This window comes from Haemorhous mexicanus, chromosome 27 (assembly GCF_027477595.1).
Source record: "Haemorhous mexicanus isolate bHaeMex1 chromosome 27, bHaeMex1.pri, whole genome shotgun sequence".
Classification (NCBI taxonomy): Eukaryota; Metazoa; Chordata; class Aves; order Passeriformes; family Fringillidae; genus Haemorhous; species Haemorhous mexicanus.
Window position 1 is genome coordinate 3,644,791 of NC_082367.1, and position 22,908 is coordinate 3,667,698.

At 52.8% G+C, this 22,908-nt stretch overlaps 1 protein-coding gene across 3 annotated transcripts; it reads left to right on the forward strand.

The window, feature by feature from the left end:
- The first annotated feature begins 985 nt into the window (after window positions 1–985).
- On the forward strand, window positions 986–22,765 carry STK40 (serine/threonine kinase 40). 3 transcript variants are annotated; one of them, XM_059868502.1, is made up of 12 exons: window positions 986–1,072; window positions 7,011–7,135; window positions 9,012–9,131; window positions 10,096–10,181; window positions 10,645–10,788; window positions 11,839–12,126; window positions 12,951–13,003; window positions 15,818–15,933; window positions 18,990–19,134; window positions 19,417–19,536; window positions 19,810–19,894; window positions 20,560–22,765. In XM_059868502.1, exons 3-12 carry the CDS (start codon window positions 9,020–9,022, stop codon window positions 20,776–20,778), a joined length of 1,368 nt encoding a protein of 455 aa, XP_059724485.1. In that variant the 5' UTR covers window positions 986–1,072; window positions 7,011–7,135; window positions 9,012–9,019; the 3' UTR covers window positions 20,779–22,765. The 3 variants fall into 3 exon arrangements, with proteins under 3 accessions (XP_059724485.1, XP_059724484.1, XP_059724486.1); XM_059868501.1 differs by having other exon boundaries at window positions 7,011–7,123; XM_059868503.1 differs by having other exon boundaries at window positions 7,011–7,123; window positions 11,899–12,126.
- The last annotated feature ends 143 nt before the right edge of the window (window positions 22,766–22,908 follow it).

Below are 22,908 nucleotides of genomic sequence, written 5' to 3' on the forward strand. Positions count from 1 at the left end.
CTCCTCCAGTGGCCAAAGGACCCTTGGTTGGACCTCCCATCCCACTGCCCCTGGGTCAGCCTTTGCTTGCCCGCTGAGCAAAGGACTTGATGTCACCAGCATGGCCACCCTGGGAGCTGGTGCTGCTGGCACTGAGCTGGGCAGGGGCTGGTTCTGGTCTGTGCTCATCTTCCTGCTGAGGCACCATTCTGGAAGTGTTGAGCAAGATGAAGGGGTGTGAACATGCAGGGAAAGGGGCAGCACCGTCTGCCTCAAAAAGCAGGAACATGCTTCACCCAGGACACAGAATGCTGGCACTGCCAGCTCCTCTGCTTCCTCCATCACCAAACCCTGCAGTGCTACCAAAGTCTGCAGCCCACCATAGCCTGTTCCCACAGGGACCCCGCGGGACAGGGAGCCGGGGGCTGTGCCCTGGGGGTGCTCGTTTGTACGGGCCTGGGGCTGGGCAGCAGCGCAGGGCAGACCGGGGGGCCCAGCCCAGGTGGTTCCAACCCTGCCGGTCCCAGCCTGGGGCTCAGAGCACGGGGGTTCTGTGGTCCCAGTCCGGGGATCCCAACCCCGGGTGCCCAATCCGAGGATCCAAACTCAGGGGTCCCAACCCAGGGTGCCCCAACCCAGGGGTCTCAGCCCGGGGGTCCCGGTGCCGCCGGGCGGGGGTCTGTGGGCGTGGCCATCTCGACAGGCCCCGCCCCTTGGCCAATCACGGCGCCTTCGAATCTCCCGCGCCCTCACCAACCCTGCGGGCTCTTGGCCCCGGCTTGAGCCAATCAGCGACGGGTTGATCGAACCACAGCCAATCAGCGTCCGCTGCTTGCTTCCTTCTCCTCTCCACGCCCCAACCAATCAGAGCGCGCCGCAAAACCCTCTCCAGCCCCCGGGGTCTCCTCCAATCACCGCCCGCGCTGTCGCCATCGCCCAATCAGCGCCGCCGTTTCCCCGATCTGGCGGCGGCCGGCAGGGGGCGGGCTGGCGGCGGGGGGGGGGGGGGGGGGCGGTGGCGGTGCGTCACTTCCGGTGCCAGGCGGCCGCCGGAGCGGAGCGAGGCCGGGCCGGGCCGGGCCCGGGGCCATGGGTGAGTGAGGGACGGGAGAGAGCGGGGGAACCGGGACCGGGCTGTGGGTGAGTGAGGGGTGCGACAGAGCGGGGGAACCGGGACCGGGGCTATGGGTGAGTGAGGGGTGGGAGAGAGCGGGGGAGCCGGGCCGGGCCACGGTTAAGTGAGGGGTGAGACAGAGCAGGGGAACCGGAACCGGGACCGGGCCGTGACTGAGTGAGGAGGATGAGAGAGAGCGGAGGGAAGCGGGACCGGGGCTATGGGTACGGGTACAGAGACGGGGGAGCTGGGGCTGGCGGTGAATGAGGAGAAGCAGGGACCAGGGTAGAGCGTGGGGGACATGGCCCGGGATTCGTCCCCATCCCGGTCCCACCGTGCGTTGGGCCGGGCTGGGCGCTGCGGGCAGACGCGCCGGTGGTACCGAGCGTCCGCCGGGCAGGGGGAGCCCCCCGGGTGCCTTGGCCGCCCGGCTCGGCTCGGTGTGCCGGTGCTCTCCAGGCTGGGGGGCTCGGTGTGGGCGCTGCTGCCAGCACGGGGGCATGACTGGGGGGCTGAAGGAGGCACAGCCCGTGAGTGGGGCTGGCTTTGCCTCTAGTCTGGGCAGGAACGTTTGAATTTAAGACTTTTGGGACCTCTGTGATGAGGAGGAGCCTCGTGTGCCTCAGCAGTGAGTAGGTGAGGGCTGTGCCTCTGAGTGAGGGTGAGTAACAGCAGCAGGTGTCGGAGCAGGGATGGACCCTGCCCTGCACTCCCTGGGAGCTCCCCCCGGGGGCTGGGGGACCTCCCACCCCCAGAACCAGATGCTGTCCCTCTCTGATTGTGGCCTTTGGGAGCCCTGCTGCCTGTGAAGCACTGAGGGTGTGAAAGGTCTCACTGCTGAGGGGGCCCATGGGACATCATCTCCACCCCTGCACAGGGGGTTTAGAGTTGTGCCCACCCAGCTGCTCCCTCCTGCCCAGGCTGTGCTGAAATGTGCTGCACCTGAGCTGGGGATTCAATTCTTTGCTAGTTTAGAGCCCTAATGTATGGGCTTAACATCTGCTGGTATGAACAGGTGTGCTGGGGGTGTGGGGCTGCCATCCCATGTCCAGAGGGAGCTGAGGGAGAAGTCGGAGCAGAGGCCATTGCCTGATCTGGTGGGGCTGAGCCGCCACCCTCTGCCATGTGCTGTGGGACAGCTGGCTCCTCTGAGGCAGCAGGGACACAATGGGGCACAGGTGAGGTGCCTGGCACCCAGGTGAGGCGTGGCCCAAGGGACAGCAGGGGAGCACTCACCTGCTGGCATGGAGCCCTGGGCTGGCAGCACTCAGGATTCAGGACATATTTCCCTGTTGCTGGAGGGCTTGTGCTGCATGCATTGATTGTTTCTCTGTGGTATCCATGCTGAAGGTTTGATCCCATAATTGTACTTTTTAAAAGAAAAGTTCAGCTGGGCTGTGACCCTCAGGATGTTTCAGAGCTTGGGACAGGCAAGGGAAGCCTCACAGACACTGAGCTGGGCTGTGATTCAGCACAGAAAGGACATCAACCTGTTGGAGCGAGTCCAGAGGAGGCACCAACCTGATCAGAGAGCTGGAGCACTTCTGCTGTGAGAGAATTGGGGTTGTTCAGCCTGGAGAAGAGAGCCTTCAGGGTGACATAACTGCCCCTCTCAGTACCTGAGTGGGCTACGAGAAGAATGGACAGAGACCATTTACAAGAGCCTCAAGTGACAGGACAAGGGGGCATGGCTTTACACTGAGAGAGGGCAGGGTTGGATGGGATATTAGGGAGAAATTCCTCCCTGTGAGGGTGGGGAGGCCCTGGCACAGGTTACCCAGAGAAGCTGTGGCTGCCTCATCCCTGGAAATGTTCCAGGCTAGGTTGGACAGGGCTTAGAGCAACCTGGGGTAGTAAAAAGTCTCTTTGCCCATGGCAGGAGGGTGGAAGGGTCTTTAAGGTCCCTCCCAACCCAATCTATTCTGTGACTATGAATAGAGACAGCCCTGGGGATTGTGCCTGAGCTGCCCACTGAACTTGGGGGGTGTTACCTGTGCAGGGGCTCCAGGTGCTCCAGGCAGGTGCAGTGTGTGTCTCCTCCCTGCCTGGGAGCTCTTGCTGGACAGAGTAGGCTCTGTGTGGCCATTTTCTGTGTGAAACAGGCTGGTTTGGTTAATATTTTTTTGCAAGTGTGCAGTTCCTGTCAGTGTGTTGTCACACTGCAAACCCCAGTAGCATAGGCCTGGCAGTGTGTGCAGGTAACTTCAACACGTTTGTCTCCAGGTAGGGCCAGGTGAGTCACTGCTGAAAGAAACTGCAGCCACACCTCGCTGGGAGGTGTCAGCACGTGTGTGGGTCACACTCTGTGCACACAGAGGTCCTGCTGCAGGGGCTTGTGGCATATTGATAGTGGCAGAAGCAATCAGTGAGAAATAAAACCTTGTCATACAACCCACCCCTCAGCACTGGTGGGGTTTGAAAGGTGAGCACAGCCTGACTGCGGGCACAGACCGGGTCAGGGATTCCTGTGCTGGGGCAGCAGTGCAGCCTCAAGTGCTGCAGCTGCATTTCCAGGCTCCTGCTGTCAGAGTGTTGGGCTGGAATGGGGATTTTTCCTGGTGGATGTGGCCTGTGCTGCAGCACGAAAGGGTTAAGCTGAGGTTGGTGTTTATGTAACCAAAGAGGGAACTCCCAGAGATGAGTCCTTGGCTATCTCATGTGTTGATGCATCAGAAGGGCTTGAAGAAAGCCTGGCTTGTTGCTTGCGCCGTAGTTACGCACTGGAACCCTGTGCTTCAGAGTTTCCCTGGCTGCCGGGGGGGGCAGCCAGGATGGAATTTGCTTTCCCTGCTGTGTGACTTGGCCTGTGGAAGCCTTTTTCATCCCTGAGGAGCTGGAGACTGACCACAGCTGTGTGGAGGTAAGGTGTGCTGGGCTCCTGTTGGGGCTCCCAGGTGCTGGGCTGTGCCTAGTTTGTGTGCCTGGGATTCAGCTGATCTACAGGTTGGGCTGAGGAAGGAGGATCTCCAGTGGGGCAGTTCAGAGGAGTTCCTGTCTCCCAGCTTGTAGAGCTCAGCAATCCAGACTCCCCTGGGTGCCTTCCAACAGCACAGGACTCTCCCAGCCCCTCGTGCTGCGCCAGTGCCCCAGGATTCTTCCTACTCCTGTGGGCAGAGAAACTCTGTGCCTGGTTTTGAGCGAACTTCTCGGTTAGGGAAGAAGTTGAATGAGTCTCCTCTGGGTTCCAAGAACCCTGTGAGTCAGGGCTCTGTTTCGGGAGCAGGCTTCCCTTCCCGGAAGGGCAGCGCAGCGGAACACAGGCTGCACTGAGTCATCCAATGGGCTTTTTTTATATAGATATATATATTATTGCTTCTCCTGGAGGAGAGCCTCCAGTAACTAACAGTTAACATTCCTGCACAGGGAATCTCCTCTGTGCTGTGCAGAGGGAGAGGAGTGAGTCCACCCTCATGCCCCCACTCCTCCTCCCCACATGCCCATGTGAGATGATGAGCAAGGAGCCAGGGGAGAGCTGAGGCTTCCCCTGTGCATTCCACATTATCTTTAGGGATGCAATTGTTCCTGGCTGATGTCGGGAAGGCTGAGCTAGCTGCAGGAGAAGGGACAGACAGGATGGGCCTGGCTTGGCACTGAAGAACAAAACAAAAGTCCTGTGACTGAAACTTTGAAGGACACTATGTCCAGAAAGTAACTTTTGCCTGATTAAGAGTCATTCAAATATTGCACATCAGCTTACTGAAGTACATGCTACCACACATGACTCTCTTGCTCAGTTTCCCCCTAGATCATGCTGTGTGTGACCTGGGAGGAAGAGGATAAGGGTGGGCTGTGGATGAGGGGGGGCAGAAATTTCACCTTTTGAGGAGGAAGAAAAGCTAAAATACCCTTGGATACACTTGGTGGGTGACTCTCCTCTCCCTGCTCCCAGGGTGGGATGATGTCTTCTTGGTCTTTGAGGTCTCTGGATGCGCTCCTGGTCTCTGAGGACCAGCTGGGACACAAGGGGTGTGTTTCTGACAAATTTCATACACCTAATGCAACAGCCTGCTTTCCTTGGGATCTGCCCCGCAAACATTCCCTTTAATCCCCCAGCCAGTGACTCCTCCGCAGGCCTGCCCGATCCAAGCTCCGCCTGTTCTCAGGGAAGCGTTTCCAATGAGAGCCGAGCTCTGTCCCTGGGCGTGCTGATGACTCGGCTCTGAGCTGTTCCTGGCCGGGTTTGCCCGGGAAGGAGTGAGGCAACCCTGGGATCGTTGCTCCTTGCAGTGACACCGACCTGCTGGTGTTCCATGTGGGAAGCTGGGCCATGCTCCAGCTTTTACCCATTTAATGTTTTGTTCATGGAAATTTTTAGGTCATGTTCAACACAGCTTCCCATGAGCCAGACTTAAATGTGACCTTGGATTAACCATCACTGATAAATACTGCCCACTGTGGTATTGGGGTGGGAAAAGGTGCAGCCTGATGCTGCTCATGTGATTCTACTTTTTAGCTTTATTTTTGCAAACATGAAGGCTGCACAGAGAATGGACAAAAACCTATGGAGCAGCTCTGCAGCTTTCTCCCAAATGCTCCAGCTTTTGGCTTCAGGAGGGACCGCTGGGCAGGAATGCTGCTGCAGTGGGTGATGGAATGTCTCCATCTGTGGGCTCCAGAGGCAGGTCCCTGCAATGGTGTGAGCTCCTCCAAGGAGCTTCTTCTCAGCAGTCCTGAACTTCCAGCAGGTGCTCTTGGGCTGTGTCACCTGCTGCTGGTTCCCAGCCCATCCACTGCCTTATTCACCATGATGAGCTCATCACAGCAGCAGGGTCAAGTACTTTGAGGTTCCCAGTCCTCACACAAGAAGTGTAACCACCACTGAGCTTGTGTTGTGCCCTTGGGGCAAGACAAGCCCCCCAAACGTGCAGTGGGGCTGGACCAACTGCTCTGAAGCCATGAGTGGTTCCTGTGCTGCTGAGTAATCCTGGTCATGCCCCAAAGGTACCTTTTCCAGCTCCAGCTCTGAGCTGTGGCTGCTGGACTGCAGGACCTGCTTATTCCTCATTCTGGGATGAAAAGGGCTTTCCTCATCTCATGTTTTCCATTGTTGTTACACCGGGCACTGGGACATGCAGTAATTCAGGAATTAAACAATTCCCTTAAGCTACATAATTAAAAGGCATTACATTTAGGTCCCCAAATTAATTGATTCATAATTATATTAAAGCCCTAGCTGGCACACTGAGAGGCTTTGGACTGGCTTCTCCAGTGAGGTGTTTGATACATCCCTGTGTCACATCAAAATTAAGTATAAATTTCTGTGCTGGACTTGTAGCTTTGTCTATGTGAGGGACCATTTTTGTTCCAATGGCAGGACAAGGGAGGAGGGTGGTTTGATTCAGCTTGGATCTGGGGGGAAGGGATGCGTCTGTCCACAAACATGTGGGACTTTCCAGTTCTTAAGGCTGAAAAGAAAAAAATCATTTTAACATCAGCTGGATCCGTCTTGAGAGGGAGCCTCTTACATTACTGCAAGGAACCAGGACAAACCCATGTTTTAAACACTCCATCCCAGGGACAGTGATATCAGATACTGATCTGACCCAAACTCTGTTAACTCTAGCATGATAAAAAGCTGCTGGTGGTGGCAAGGAGTCTCTTGGTGCTCAGTCAGGTGTGTTTGAGATGCTGTTAAGCCCAGGCAGGTGCTGCATGGCAGGGGTTCAAGTGGAGCCTGTGTTTGTCCCTGCTCTAAAGGCCTGCCCTGCATCACTTTGGAAATGGGTGACATGGGAGTGTGCCCAGCAGTGCAGGAGCTGAACTTACAGAGCCTTTTATTCTCTCACCAGGAGCTTCAATCCTTTTCCAAGCCCAAACAAACAGAGATGTTTGGGGCCATACAGGTTCAGTGCACCCTGTGTTATCATAATCAAAATAATCCAGAATCACAGCATCAATATCTCATTTCACTTTACAGAGTCCTCGACCTTTTGCCCATCCAGCCTTCTCCAAGGTGACAACTCCTGCCTCCTGAGACGTTGGAAAACCTAGTTTGGAAGAAGAGTAACGATACAGTTGATGCTGAACTACGTGAGTCCTCAGGTTGTTTTGATTACAGTGACACCATTTGCACCAGCAAGCCAAATTGCACAATGGAATGATCTCAGAGTTCCTGTGCAGGGGGTTTCTCCTGTAGAAGTGTTACTCACATGTTTCCAGCTGAGATAGTGATGTGCAAGGAGAGGAGGAGTTCATAAGGATGTTGGGTCAGGGATGCAGAATGAACGGAGCAAGGAGCCCATGGGGGTCAGAACTGTGTCCTGTTCAGCTCACTGGGATGGTGACACTGCTCTGTGGAGGTGTGAAGGTGCTGGAGTCAGGAATGCAAAGGGATGCAAAGTCTGCTGCAAGGCTCCTCCCTTTATCTGCTGGCTGTTGCTGGTCCTGGACAGGTGCTGCTGGATGAATCAATGCAGTGAGATCAGCTTGTGTCCACAGAAAGGGTGGGACTGCCAGAGGGTGAACTTCACTCACAGGGAGGTGATTTATCAATCTCTTACGTGGTGAAACACCTGGGATCTTCTAAAACAAATATGTGCAAAAAATATTTTCCCCTGTCTGTTGTAGTAACCTCTTAGGGAAGGACTCCTGGGATTGGGTTTGAGTTAGGAAGTGGTGCTGTGCTTGGTTCCTCTTCTCATCTACCCCCCAAAGTATCATTAAAAAGTGAGAGCACTTTTTTATGAAGCCATTTACCAAAATCTAGAGATGAAGAGGAGCTGTACTGGGAGGAGAGCTTCCATTGGCTGGAGCTGATGTATGTGGAGAGCTCACACCACACCCAGCAGCTCACCTGAGAGATGCTTCTCCAGCTAAACTGAAACAAGACTTTTCTTTAGTTTTAGTCATAAGCCTTGAATTTATTTGGCCTTTTAGGTCTTGGCTGTGCAAATTCTCTTTAGATTTCTGAGCAGCAGACAATGGACATTGGAAATCAGACTTTCTGCACTACCTGAATTAGGAGGTGGTAGTTGAGTTTTTAGTTGTTGTTGCTGAATAGTGGTGATGTGTGGACCTTGAATAAATTCCTAGATGCAAACCATAAGATTCACAACTAATAGATCAAATGGAGCTTTGCCCATAGTGGTTGTGCAGGAAAACACACATGTTGTCACCAGTGGTGCCTTTCCTTGGAATGTCCATTGGAGCATTTAATAGTGTGTTAATTCTGAACACAGCATTGATTCCTGCACGTGGAGGCTGAGGTGACAGGGTTTTATGTGCTGGAGTCCAAATTCCAGCTGCACTGGATGTAGGTAGATGGAAATGTAATAAGGTCAGAGTCTAATGAGGTACAGAGAGAGGGGACTTTTTTCAAGGCTAAAAATACATTTTTGAAAAAACATGGTGAACTGAACTGAATCTCACAATAACTATTGTGCTTGTTTTCTATGCCCTTGTTGGGAAAGGTGAAAGACACTAATTTTTGTGGTCAGTTTTGTGCATTCTTGGCTGTTTGAGGAACAGACTCGAGCCTCTGAGGGACTCAGTGGGTGGCTGTGATGCCTCATGTGGATCCTCTGTGGAGGAACCCCCAAAAGGCTGCAGCAGCAGCAGACACCCATACACAGGACTAACTTGGGCATCTCCTTTCAGAGCTTTTAGAATATGTTAATTTGCAAACTTGTTTTTGCTGTAAAACAAGCTTTAATTATCTTGACTTGTTCCCACTATGTCTCTCAAACAACTGTTGTAGGAAATGTTGCCCTGAATAACGAGGCTGATTTATGCCTTGAGAGCTGCTCTGAGCCTGCAGCCCACCCCTGGTCTGTCAGCAGGGAGCCAGGGCTGTGTGTAGACACACAAGTAGGCAGAGCCACCAGTGCATCTGTAGGTGAGAGCCTTCCAGTAGAAATCAGGGATAACAAGAGAAAATAACTCAGTGGCTCATCAGATGTGATCTCTCTTCTCTTTCAAGAGCCAAGGATGAAGCGGCGAGCATCGGACAGAGGAGCTGGGGAAACATCCGCTAAGGCAAAGGCTCTGTGTGCGGGGATTTCCGGGAATAACGCCAAGAGAGCAGGTCCTTTCATCCTGGGTAAGCAGGGAGGGGGCTCTGCACTTGGCAGGGTGGCTGCTGGTGGCAAAACTGAAAGCAAAAGGCACTCTGGAGTGAGGGGAAGCAGGTGTGTAACTCTGTGTCGTACCTGAGAGCGCAGGTCGCTGGATGTGCAGAGCAGCAGCCTGGGAGCTCCTGCAGCTGGCCAAGCTGAGGAGATGTGGGATGCCAGTGCAGCAAGGCAGGCAGGGCTTGGGAGAGAAATAGGAGATCTTGATTTTACCCCCTTGGGGTTTTTTTTATGGGTTTGTTTTGTTGAACTCTGTTCTTCAGCTTTGTTAAATACCAAATTCATTGGGGTTTTTTTTTGTTTTGAGCTGTGTTTGACCCTGCTGACCTGGGATGTGTTGTCACATCAGCATGGGGGCAACTTAACAATTCACTAGTGGTACTCAAAGTGGTATGTACCAAGGCAAGGCTGCTCTGCCAGCTCTGGGCAATTGCTAGAATAGTTGTTGGTTCAGAACTGTCATCATAGACTTCACATTGGAAACCAGTGGAAGATAGTTGGAGCTGACTGATTTAAGGTGAGGAGTGGAGACTGTATGTTTACTTGCAATCTGGACTAATTTGGACACCCCTGAGCCATCCCTGCAGAGGTGGCAGCTGTGTTCCCAGGTGTGGCAGTAACAGTTGCCATGGGTGTTGCTGTGAATGTAAGAGCTGTGTGGTTCAGGCATGCAGAAATTAGGATTTCTGCAAACAGCTGGGCCATGTGTGGGCTTTGATAAATGTTTCTCCAGAGAACAAATGTAACATTATCCCAAAAGGTTTCAGAGTTCAAGACCTTTTTTTTTTTGCCTTTAGATTTGTGAAAATGCACTCAAGCTCCTGCAAAAAAGGGAACTTGGTGCAAGCAAACATAACTAGTGACAGCTGATGTAACCCGGGTTAGTCACTGCTGCTGGAGGGAAAACAAGTCTGTTTCTGCTTTGTGCTGTAGGTCCACGTTTAGGTAACTCCCCTGTGCCAAGTATTGTTCAGTGTTTGGCAAGAAAGGATGGGACAGATGACTTTTATCAGCTGAAGGTAAGCAAACTGCAGGCTCCCAGACCTTCAGGGCTCTCCAGCTTCTGTGCAGAAGCACCTGGGCAGTGAGTGAGTGGTGTGGGCTGAACCAGTGCAGTGGGACACAGCTGCTGCAGCTCCCCCTTGGCAGGGCCAGATCCATGTCCAGATCAGCCCTGAGATGAGGCCTCTGCTGCTGTGCTGCTCTCCCAGAGCCCTTGGATCTGTACCTGAATGGGGCAGCTCCAGGAGGGAAAAAGCACCTGGGATATTTGCAAACAGCCACCTTTCCACCTTTAATGAAGCTGCTGCTGTGCATTCTGCACAGATGGTGCTGAGTTCAGACAGGCCCATGGCCAGGACACAACCATCAGAGCACTTCTGAGCTCCAGCTGTAAACACATGGAATTGCCAAAAATGGGAGAGGGCTGGGGGCATTTGTGTGCCTCTGGGAACTGTAAAGGCATTTTCCTTTTTCCTGAAGATTCTCACCTTAGAAGAAAGAGGTGATAAAGGAATAGAAACCCAGGAGGAGCGACAGGGCAAGATGCTGCTGCACACGGAGTATTCACTTCTTTCCCTGCTCCACAACCAGGAGGGAGTGGTCCATCATCACGGGCTCTTCCAGGTACACTTGGTCACCATCCAGGCTGGGGCAATGCCAGGGACTGCTGATGGATTGAGCTGCTTTTGTTTAATGTACAGTTTGTGCTGACCCTGCTCTTGTGTGTCCAAGTTGCAGCACTCTGAGGTTAACCACCTCAGAGCTGCTTCAAACTGGAGCTCTGGAGAGTACAGTTGGATTTTGGGAAATGTGAGAACATTCACAGATGCTCAGCACCCCCCCTTCAGACAGAACAACAGCTATTTCGTTGGAAAAATAATTAGCACCTTTTAGAATTAAATTTGTGCTTTCTGGTCCCTATACTGCTTATAACTTGTCAGAGGGGACAAATAGCCAAGAAACTGTTTCAGCAAGTTAAACCAGTCCCTGTGCTGGTCACTTTTTGTGTGAGTGGATTGAGTTGCTGTTGGTGCCTTCAGGGCTGTTCACTGATGTGAGGGGCTGATTGCAATTACTGCTCTGGGTGTTGGTATTGCCTGACTTGCTGGTTACATTTTGCCAAGACACTTTTCACTTGAGACCATCTGTACTAAATCTTAAATAAGCCAAATGTCCAGCTCAGCTGTGTCTTGTTTAGTGTCATGGAAGAACTGCTAACTGTGCCTTGAGGTTTCTGTTCTTGTGAAAGGTGTGTTGGATCCCTCTGTTCCCAGAGGCTGCTTCACTGCAGAGCTGTCCTGGGTTCAGCTCAAGGTGTCTGTGTGCATAAAGAGCTTTAATGCTGATGTGCACACAGAGCAGAGACTTCCTCTGCCTTCCGCACTCCTCCTAGGAAAAGTTTTTGCCAGTGGGGGTGGGGAGGTCCTGGTTGTGGGTGCCTCATCCCTGGAAGTGTTGGACAGAGCTTGGAGCAATCTGGAATAGTGAAAGGTGTCCCTGTCCATAGGCATGAATGAGATAAAATTTAAGGTTCCCTCCAACCAAACCAGCCTGGGATTCATTAAGTAGAGCTCCTGTATCTTTTTGAAATCCTGCTTCAGGACAAAGACCAAGCACTGTGATTGCATTTGCTTATTTTGAGCTGACCCCCCAGTTATTTATTTACTCTGCCAGGCTCTGTGCATGTGCCCTGGAGCTTCCCTGAGGGGTTGCTGCTGTGTTTGCCTCCCCCAGGACCGAGCTTGTGAAATCATAGAAGATCTCGAAGCCAACAGGATGGTCAGGAAGATGAAGAAGCGCATTTGCCTGGTGTTGGACTGTCTCTGTGCTCATGATTTCAGTGACAAAACAGCAGATCTGATCAATCTGCAGCATTATGTCATTAAAGAAAAGAGACTCAGCGAGCGGGAGACCGTGGTGATATTTTATGATGTGGTACGAGTGGTAGAAGCATTACACAAGGTGAGAGCTGGGGAAGAGAGCTCCCTTCCAGTGCTGGCAGGCAGAGTTTCCCCACATTACAATAGGAGATGCTTCAAAACCTCCTGGGGCAAGCAGTGGCCAGGTTACAAGGCATGGATGTTAGCAGTGTTCTGCATAAGACCTCATGCCCCAAGCCCTGAAGTGCATTCCCTTCCCTCCCTGCTCCTCACGTTTCTGGATGATAATGTGGTGTTTGTGGGCTGTGGAGAGGGGCCAGCTGGGCTGAGGGCAGGTCAGGTGAACCACAGGGTGGTAAGCTCAGACAGGGGCAGTCAAAGAGGAGAGCAGAGCCTGATCAAACACAGGAAACAGAAACTGTTTCCTTGCGAAGCAAAATAAATCACAGTGTAAGAATTGATTGGAGATCAGAACCTCAAGCTGCAAGTTTTGAGATCAATTTTGAGAACTGGAATTGAGATCAGTTTTGAGAACTGGAAACTATTGTAATATAAATGGATTCTGCTGATGTTTGATTCATTGCCCAGGGCAGTGCAGTGTGGGTCTGGTAAAGGAATGCTCATCAGATTGCTCTAACCAAGCCTGGACACCTCAGTTCCAGGTCTCTTGGGTACACTTAAGTCTGTCTTCATTTTCAGAGTAGCAAATTTGCTTGTTCTGTACTGATCACAATCAAAAGTGAAGGGCACAAAGTAGTCAGAGTGAAACCTGACCTGAAACCTTGACCTGGGTTATTTCAGAGTGTGCAGATGCCATGATTTCTTTTTAGTGCTCTAGTGCAAGTATGAAATTTATACTTCTACAAATAGGCTTTTGCTCATGTAATACTCCTATATTTTTTACAGAAAAATATTGTGCACAGAGACTTGAAACTAGGAAACATGGTGCTAAACAAAAGGTAAGTGTGCTGGAGAGCTGCTGGCCTGGCAGTTGTCTTGTTTCTTCCTTGAAGCAGATTTCTAATGCAATCACTGCCAAAGGCAGCACTTGTTGAGTGCTCTTCTGCAGGAGGGTGAGGGAAAGAGAAGCAGGCTGTGCAAAACCACAGATCCAGCTCAAAGTTATATAAATTAATCTCCAAAAATTAATTTAGCCCCACCTAGGTAGTTCATTTTCCCCACCCAGCTTAGTGGCCCCTTCTCAGGACTTATTTTTGGATTCTAACTGCTCAATTTTATAGTAATTTAGGAACCTGCAAGAGAAGTATTGATTTTATATATATTAAAAAGAACAAAAAAACCATGGTGGTTAGTTCTGTTCCCATCATTCACCCTCCATCATGCTAAAGGCATTCCCAGCCCTGCTGGCTGTTCCACAATCACAGCAGTGTTAGATCTGACTGCTGCCCTGCTGTGTTTTTGCTAGCAGTGAAATATTGACTTATCTAAACAAAAGCACTTCTGTCCAGTGTGTATTTGTGTATGAAATGGCTCCCTTGTTCCATTGCTGGTTTGACAGGAGCCTCTGGAGCCTGGCAGGTGCTGAGTGCTGGTGCAGACCCAGAGGGACCAGCCCAGAGAGATCAGGAGGACCTCAGGGCAGGGGATGGTGGCCTGGCTCTGCTTGGTGGCCCTTTGGAGCTGCTCAGTGCCTTGGGGTCTGTGTTCCATAGCTGGCAGCCTAGTTCAGCTCAGATCCTCTGCTCTCTCCTCCAGGATTACATTACTGACTAAATATTTTGCACTTACTTGAAGAATGAGTGGAATTCATCCTTTTCACACTGTCTGGGTTTCTGTGGAATGAATAAAAAGCAGGAAGGCTGGAGTTCTGCAGGCTTTGAGTCTACAAAGCTTGCAGGTTTGCTGGGCTCACAGCTTGCTGCTTTCTCCTCCCTAACACTGAAAGGAAACGGGTTTTATCTGCAGAACTTGAACTTCTTGGTTCCCCCCCCACACACACACAGCTGCTGCTGCTTCTCAGGGCCACCTCTAAGTTGTTTCAAGTTGTTTCTGTAGAGCTGCTTTAAGATAAATCTCTTCTGCTTGCTGCTTTGATTCTCCTCCTTGCTGGAAGAGGCAGACAAAGGTTGGTGCTTTAAAGGATCCATGCAGAACTTCCCTTCTTTTCTGGGCACTGAGTGCAGGGGAGCACCCCACCAGTGGAGCTACACCCAGGGCCCCACTAGCAGGGGGAGGTATTTGAAGCTTTGAACACACTTGCCAGAGTCACTCTTTGTGTTACATCTCTGCTTTTGCTTTTTTCTCAGCATTGGTGAGGGAGAGCTGCAGCCTGTGCAGCAGTGAGTCACAGGGAAGGGTGGGAGAGGCGTAAGAGCCATCTCCATGGAGAGGAGCAGCCCGTGGGGCTGAGCAGAACCCTTTGTTCTGCTCCAGCCGTGCTCACAAAGAGCCAGGGCCCTTCTCAGGGCAGGGAAGGAAGGTAACAACGTGGCACTGCAAGGGCCTGGCAGGCACATCCCACCTGGGGCTCCCTCAGACTTCCTTCCCCACAGACATTAAAGCCTCTCAGGTTTCCTCATAAACCAGTTCAGGAGGAGTTGAGTGATTACAGATTAGATCAAATTTCAGGGACTAAATAGAAGCAAGCGACCCTGAACATTTTAGTGTCCTGTAGAACACTTAGTCTTTTAAATCCTTAACAAATCCTGCAGCTTGTTATTCAGCCAGGGAAGTCTCCTGACAGTTGAAGCTAACACTTCTTAAACACAAGTCTGTCTGTTTTAATAACCAGCTCTCCATGGCCAACCCGCACTTGGTTCTATTTCATTTGTCTGTGAGACTGGCTGGAAATGTTTCTTTGTTATTGTGACTGACTTAATCCATTATCTCAGGTTCTAGTTGTGAAATACTTTTCAAGAAATCTTCCAGACAATGTTTTTGTATTCACACCTCTACATTGTAAGTTAAAATCCAAATTATCTGAATGACAGGGAAGATTAATGGAACAATAGTTTTGTAATTAGCTCACTTGCACTGGAAAAAATTGTTAATGTGAGCTGGCAGTACCATAGAGAAGTAGGGGTGAACTAATAAAGAAATTCTGTATACCTGCAGCTCTCCCTTTTCTATGTGAGGCTTTTGGGTGTTGATCAGGCTTTGTGTTGTGCACACCTGTGTGGAGAGCAGTCCTGTGGATCAGATGGAACTGCCACCAGGCTCCTGTGTGGGACTCTTGAGTGACACAGGCGTGGTTGTGCTGAGTGTGATCACAAGTCCTGCAGCTCCTCTGGTGACTGTAAACACACAGTGCTCAGGGGCCAGGCATGGGGCAGCTTCCACAGGGTGTCTTCCCTTAGCTCCCAGAAAATGCAGTGTGGAGAAGATGGCAGCTGGGAAGTGCAGGGCACAATCAGCAGCTAAAATAAACCTCAGCTTTGTTCACACTGATGCCCTCCAGTGCTCAGGCAGCACCTGAGGCAGATCCTGCAGCTCTGGTGCTGCAGGCTGGGATGTTCCTAGGAGATCAGGCAAGGCTGCAAGATGAGCCAGGTACACCCTGTGCTTACAGCCACGCCGACACAGGCCACATTGTCACAGAGCCTTTCACTGCCCCTGTCAGTGCCTTGCAAGCCTTGCTGGCAGGCATGGAATCCCTCCCCTTTGGGACAGAGTTCATTTTACAGCTCTGTGTGTCTTCTCCCAGCACTTCAAGCCGCCCAGAAAGCCCCCCATAGCACAGTCCCTGTTGTGGAGTCAGCTTGCTGTCTGTGCTGCATGGCCTGTGTCCCCTGACACCCTGTGCTTCTCCTCAGGACTCACCGGATCACCATCACCAACTTCTGCCTGGGGAAGCACCTGGTGAGCGAGGATGACCTGCTGAAGGACCAGCGAGGCAGCCCTGCCTACATCAGCCCAGATGTGCTCAGTGGTAGGAATTCCCCTCAACGCTCATTTCACTCATTTGTGCCTCCTGACAGTAAATAAAACACAACACCTGTTGTGTTCCCATGTGCACCTTCAGGAGAGCCTCTTAATTAAGGTCCACTTAGGAGACTTGGTCTGGTTTTCCAGCTGGGAAAGTTGGAGGGGAGGAGTGAACCTGACTTTTTTCTTAAGGCTTGTCTGAACTTCAAAGCTGCTTCAAATCTGGCTGTTCCCAAACGAGTCTGACTGCAGACAAATGTTGTTTCCAGTGTCAGAATTCAGCTCCTGAGGCTTTCCTTAAACTGCAGGTAAAACCCTGGGCCCAAGGGGCAGCCAGTCCAGATCCCACCAGGATATCAGTGCATTCCAGCTGTGCATAAGAGCAGTTCATTCAGCTGCTTCTCAGTTCCAGGAGGGAACTAGTGACCCTCTGGGCAGCTTCTGGACCAACTGAGAGGAGTTACTTAAAATTAAAGGAATGATGACAGCAGGCCAAAGCAGTCTGGGCTGGATCCCCCCCTCCAGCAGCCTGGCCTGTGCCTTGTCTCCAGCAGAGGCTTTGAGCAGAGTCTGGCTCTAGCACAGAGCAACTTTCCCTGGTGTCCCCCTGCCTTTAACTGTTCCTAGTGCATGGGACCATCAGGAACAGCTCTACTTTCTGTCCAGTTGCTTCAGGAGGTTTCTCTCCATGAGCTCTCATCTCTGCTCTGTTCATAAATCTTTGGGACCAGATGGGATCCACCCCAGGGTGATGAGGGAGCTGGCAGAAGAGCTTGTGAAGCTGCTCTCCATCATTTACCAGCAGTCCTGGCTCACTGGGGAAGTTCTAGATGACTGGAAGCTGGCCAGTGTGACACCCAGTCACAGAAAGGGTGGGAAGGAGGATCTGGTAATGATAGGTCAGTTAGCCTGACCTCAGTACCTGATAAGGTAATGGAACAGTTTATACTGATCTCATCACACTTACAGGATGGCCAGGGTATCAGACCCAGCCAGCAGGGCTTTAGGAGGGGTAGATCTCCTTTTGTGACCAAGTTGGATATTAGGAAAAAGTTTTTACAGAAAGGGTGATAAAGTTCTAGAATTGCCTGCCCAGGGCAGTGGTGGAGTCCCCATCCCTGGGTCTGTTTAAAACAAGCCTGGATGTGGCACTGGGTGCCAGGGTTTGGGTGAGGTGTTGGGGCTGGGTTGGACTTGATCTTGAAGGTCTCTTCCAACCCAGTAACTCTGTGACTCTGTGCTCCTGTACCAGCCTTTGAGCAGGCTAGGGGTGGTCCTGGTTGTCAGTGTAGTGACCCAGGCATCATTTTGGGGCTTTTTTTCTCTCATGCAGTGTTGAAGGCTGCACACAGAGGTAGGACTGTGCACACAAAGCCTCTCCCTCTTGTAGATCCAGATATGAGGCATTAACACATGAGTTAACTTGTTCCTGGTATCCCAAGCAACTGTATTGCACAAATGCCCTCAGAGGGAGCCAGTCCTGGAGGATCCAGCCCCAGTGGACTCCTCTCAGGAGGCAGCAGCAGTAAATGTAGCCAAGCTCTTCCATCCTGATCTGCCAGGCAGGTTTGAGGTGCTTTCCTCCCAGCAAGGAAGGGAGCAAAGGCAGGCGAGGAGGTGGATCCTGGGGCTTTTGCAAGCCTTTCCTGTTCTGCAGGATATCCTGAGGCCCTTGTGACCAGATGGATTATAGAAGCCAACTGCTCTGCTGGAGCTTGGAGCAGTTGTGGCTCAAGTGGCTGAAGGAGGCTATGAGGAGCTGCTCCTTTCTCCTCCAGGGTGCTGATCTATCCGGGCCTCCAGCTACCTTCTCATGTTTCTTCTCAGGGCACTCTTGTGGTATAACTGGCCACGGGGCACTGAACAGGCTGTCTTGGCTGGTACCTGACAGCTGAGGCTGCTTGAGACCCTGCAAGGCACAGCCTTAGCTCAGGACTCATCCTGCTCTGCCCTGCCTGGCTCTCACTGCCATTGCACTGCACCCCAGCTCTGGTGTATGCCAACAGCCCTTCCCATGGGGTCCATCCTGTGCTCTCCAAACCACTCTCCCAAAACTGCTCAGTCTGCAGCTCCCCTCCAAGTATCAAGGGGGAAGTTACTTGAGGACATTCCACCTTCAGGCTTGGCACATCCCTCCCTCTGTATTGCCGGTGCTCCTGGGCAGGGGGAAGCTGGAATGCCTGAGGAATTAATCATTGTTGTGGGTCTCCAGGAGAAGCTGTCTCTGCTGAGGGATGGCTGCTGAAATGTCAGAGCAGGAAAAGTTGGAGGAGGAGGGAGAGGTGCCTTTTTCTGAGCATATAAAGCAAAGAATAATTAGTACAAATACCAAATGCTGCAGCAGTGACTCACTGTGTGAGTCAGAGGAAGTCTCTCCCTGCGTCCTGTGCTCTGCTGTAGCACTGGGGTTTGATTATGTGACCCTGTCCATGCTGCTGTGTGCTGATTATTGTGACCAAAGGGACTTAGAAGCAGCATTTCCATCAGGTGAATCCTGGGGCTGCAGCAGTCTTGGATTAGGGTTTGTCTAGTGGCTTTGTCTAAATGTTTTTGTGCAGGAAAGCACCTTCTGCACACTCTGTGCCTTTACATCTGGCTTCAGTGGCTGTGAGCTAGATTCATCCCACAGTCAGTCCCTTCTCCATGGGCTCAGCTTTATCCTTCCTGGTCTTCTTTCCTGCATCCTCCTTCCCTGTGCTCCCTGGTCCTTGAATTTCCTCTACCTTGCAAGCTGGGTGGCTCTGTGTGAGGGACACTGACCCGGGAGCTCCAGCACAGCAGTTCCAACTGCCTGATGCTCTTGGTTCACAGCAGGGATTTTCCTGCTCCATGGGGAACAGGAGGACACTTGTGTGGAGATGGACAATTTGCTCATTCGCAGAGGATGTGCCTTGGAAAGAGTTTTGGTGTGATGTTATGGGAAGCCTTAAGTGTTTTGGTTAATGCTTAGAAAAAGGGTCCCATGTGAGGGTTACTCAGCACCTCTGCTGTGGGAGGTAAGGGGGTTGCCAAGGCTGAGCTTTCCAGGATTTTCAGGCTGTGTGTGCCCTCTCCCTGCAGGCAGGCCATACCGTGGGAAGCCCAGTGACATGTGGGCGCTGGGGGTGGTGCTGTTCACCATGCTCTACGGCCAGTTCCCCTTCTACGACAGCATACCTCAGGAGCTCTTCCGCAAAATCAAGGCTGCCGAGTACACCATCCCCGAGTGAGTACAGCCTGCCCTTCCTGCCTGCCCACGGGGGGCTTGTGAGCCAGCTGCAGCTGGAGGGGCTCCCCTCAGCACCCCAAGGGTCACAGCAGTTCTGACAGCAGGCAGTGTGCAGGAAGCAGGAGCAGGGCTGGGACAGCTTGTGGGAAAGTGAGGCAGGCTCAGAGCAGTGGTGGCTCCTGTAGCTCCTGGCTCCTGTCTCTCCTGGCCTGTGCTCCCAGCATGTCCATCCTGCCACACTGTGCCCACCCCAGGCTCACCCCGTGTTGTCTGTCCCAGGGATGGCCGGGTCTCAGAAAACACTGTGTGCTTGATCCGGAAACTGCTGGTCCTGGACCCGCAGCAGCGGCTGACGGCTTCTGAAGTGCTGGATTCCCTCAGCTCCATCATAGCGTCCTGGTATGTGCAAGGGGAGACACAGGACATGCTGTCTCTGGCCACAGGCTTCGTTGTTACAGCTGTGGCTGGCTCACCTCACCAGAGGAGAGTCTGGGAACTGCAATAAGCCTTTAATCCCATGTGTCCACCAGTGCGTGCTGATGGATACAGCTGGAGAGGCCTGTGCAAGTGCTTATGGCAGCCATGGCCATCCCACTGGGATCATCCTGGGCCTGGGTGAGGGTGGCTGAGCCAGTGCCATGCTCTGGATCCCAATGCTGTGCTCTCCTCCAGGCAGTCCATGTCCTCACTGAGTGGCCCTTTGCAAGTGGTGCCGGACATAGATGACCAAGTGGCTAATCCTGAAAACCCCCAGGAGGTAGGTTTCCCTGCTTTCCACAGAACTGCTTCTCTGTGCTGCTGTGCCAATCTGTCTGTGATGGCACCCATTGTGTCCCCCAGCTGGGAAGGGGAGGGCGGGGAGGACACAGCCGAGTCCCTCACGTTGTGCAGCGGAAGGAAAGGCCGATGCTGCTGGGAGCAGGAGGCACATCCAGCTGGCTGAGCTGCCAGGAAGTGAGCTCGGCCCTGGAGCTGATGAGAGCAGCTCACTCTGCTCCCAGCAGCGCTCACTCCCTCTCACACAGCTGGGAATGCCGGGAGGAGGCAGCAGTGTTGGCTCTGGCTCCCAGTGAGCTCTGCCATGGGAGCAAACATCCTGTTTTCCTGCTGATTTGTTTCATGCTGGAAGTGTTGGCCACAGCCTGGCTGCCCAGGGACAGCAGTGCAGGATCTGTGACGGTGCCGCAGGGACAGGGGTCAGGCAGCTGCAGCCTCAATGCTGCCAGGGCTGGGATGAGCCATGTAAGGACAGAGATGCTGTGTCCTGGTGGCACTGCTAGCTAGCTCACAAGGAGTCCTGCCTGCGTCCCCAGCAGCAGGTCCCTTTCCTGCGTTAGGACCCCAGGTATCCCGTGGTAGCTCAGGCCCATCGGAGGAGCCGTGGGGCTGCCAAGTGTGGCTCTGACAGGTCGGTCTCTGCAGGTGAAGGTGACGGAGGAGTGCTCCCAGTACGAGTTCGAGAACTACATGAGGCAGCAGCTGCTCTTGGCCGAGGAGAAGAACACCTTGCATGAGGCCAAGAGCTTCCTGCAGAAGCGGCAGTTCGGGAACATCCCGCCGGTGCGGCGCCTGGGCCACGACGCACAGCCCATGAACCCTTTGGACGCGGCCATCCTGGCCCAGAGGTACCTCCGGAAGTAGCTTCCCATGCCCCAAGAGCACGAGCACCACCCTGCAGTCTGCCCTCACCTCGCCTGCTCCAGCCTACAGCAATACCGGTGTCCCACGATGGGGAATAATGTAGCAATCCCAAGCTCTGTCCAGGGACATGCACTCACACCCGCTCCGGACGGAGAAGACTTTTGGAAAAGCTAGTTTTGGAAGCAGCAACCTCTTGGCATCTTCTGGAATCTGTTTTTTAAAATCGAAGCCTAGATGACTAATCTGCTTTTGATCATGACTGTAATCTACCTCTCTTGTCTTTTTAACCATGCTGTTCTCTGGATCGAGCAAAGCCCGTGGGAAAGGAGGAGACTTCCAAGGGTGAAGCTGCTGGCACAGAGCCGTGGCCATGCAGCGCGGGGCCGGCCCGTGGCGCCCGCTCCGTGTGGTTTGAATAAGCTTGGATTTATCAGGGTTTCTCGAAAGGCAGAATTTCTTGAAACCTCCCACTTCCCTTCATCTGCATCAAATCTGTTTTTGTTCTGACGTGCCACCTGGTCTGGCCGTGCTGGCCAGTCCTGTGTGGCCACCGCTGTGACCGGAGAGCCCGGCCACCACCTCAGGCAGGAGATGAGGAGTCGTCCGGGCAGGGATCAGATCCTGTCCCCAGTTCAAAGGTTTTCCAGGACTTGGCCTGCCAGGGCCCCTGCCCCCTCTCCCACCTCTCACTGATTCCTTTAGTTTCTGAGGATCTCTGATTTAATCTTATTTTTCAGTAGCATATCCCAGGTGCAGTTACAGTTGCATTAATTCTGATTTAGCGTTTCCCCCTCAGTTGTGGTACAGATGTAATATATGAGTTATAATGTGAAAAGCTTCCCAAAATAATTCACCTAGAGATAGGAGGGGCTGGCTGAAGTCTCTACTGTATTTCTTCCCAGCTTTTCTTGCCATCCCAGCCCAAACCTGGGGCTGCCTCTGCCAAGGACATCCTGGTTTGTCACCTGGTGCCACTGGAAGAGCTTTGGCCTGTGCTGAGAGCAGGAATGATTGTTTCTGAGCCTCACTTATGAACTGGATGCCTGTCTTGCCAGATGAACTGTTCTCACACAGAGCTCCCAGGGCTCCCAGTGCCCTGCCCAGGGCTCCTGCTCAAGGCAGCACCTTCTTCAGCTGCCTCCTTCCCTGCTCCTGGCTGCTCCCAGCCCTGGCATCACCCTCCTGCTAGCCCTGTGAGCAGGGAGGCTTGGAGCTGGGGGGGCTGCCCTGCTTTTTGGGGCTGCACTGCTCTCTGGGCCCAGCTCTGGCAGCACAGTGGGCGTGGGCAGGGAGTGAGTTGCCGATGTTTGTAGCGTGTTGTTGCCTTTTCTTGCCCCAGGCTGGGGAAGGGGACGGGGTCTAAGCTGGGCCACCCCAGCAGTGGCTTTGTGGGGACAGGGGGCTGGACCTGAACCTCCCTGGCCGTGTCGGGCATTACGTCCTGCCTGCGCCTCGCCAAGGCCCTGGGGCCAGGCAGGGCCTCGTGAACACTAACACAGACCAGCTCCCTGCACCACCCCAGCTGAGCCAGTAGCCCCAGCTCTTTCGCCTTATTTATTTTGAAGATGGTGGGTCTGTCCTGTGGGCCCATCCCCCCTGTGCCACCAGCAGCAGGGCAGGGATCCCCTGAGCACCCCAGCAGGGCCCTGCTCTCTCCTTCTGGTTCTCTCCTGCCTCATTCCCTGTTTATTTTTACTGTTTTTCCCCAATGTTAAAGCAAAAAGCAATATTCTGGGACTCCCTGAGGCTGTATCACACCAGGATCCTGCAGTGGCAGCACCGGTCAATTCACTTGTGCTAAGGCAGACTGGAAGGGGGTGGTGCAGGGGGCATGGGGGCCACAGGGCCATGGCGGGACAGAGTCTGTTGTAAGGAAAAAAAAAAAAGAAAAAGAAAAAAAAAAAAGGAAAAAAATTTGTATAAAGACGTTATTTTTGTACTACATCGGAACTACTCCTGCATGTCGGCAATAAAACTTCATACGACAGCCCGGTGACCCCACAGGGAAGGGGTGGGAGGAATGGGGGGGATGGGGGATTTTGGGTTATGCTGTGCTCTGGGAGGGGGGGCAGGCTCACAGATCAGCGGCCCTGAGTGCCCCTTGGGACCCCCAGCCCTGTCCTGCCCCAA

Bases quoted from the DNA above. Each gene is read 5' to 3' on its own strand.
- STK40 (XM_059868502.1), top strand. From the start codon at position 9,020: ATGAAGCGGCGAGCATCGGACAGAGGAGCTGGGGAAACATCCGCTAAG. The intron at 10,182-10,644 runs GTAAGCAAACTG...TTTTTCCTGAAG, and splicing joins ATGACTTTTATCAGCTGAAG to ATTCTCACCTTAGAAGAAAG. The intron at 15,934-18,989 runs GTAGGAATTCCC...CTCTCCCTGCAG, and splicing joins CAGCCCAGATGTGCTCAGTG to GCAGGCCATACCGTGGGAAG.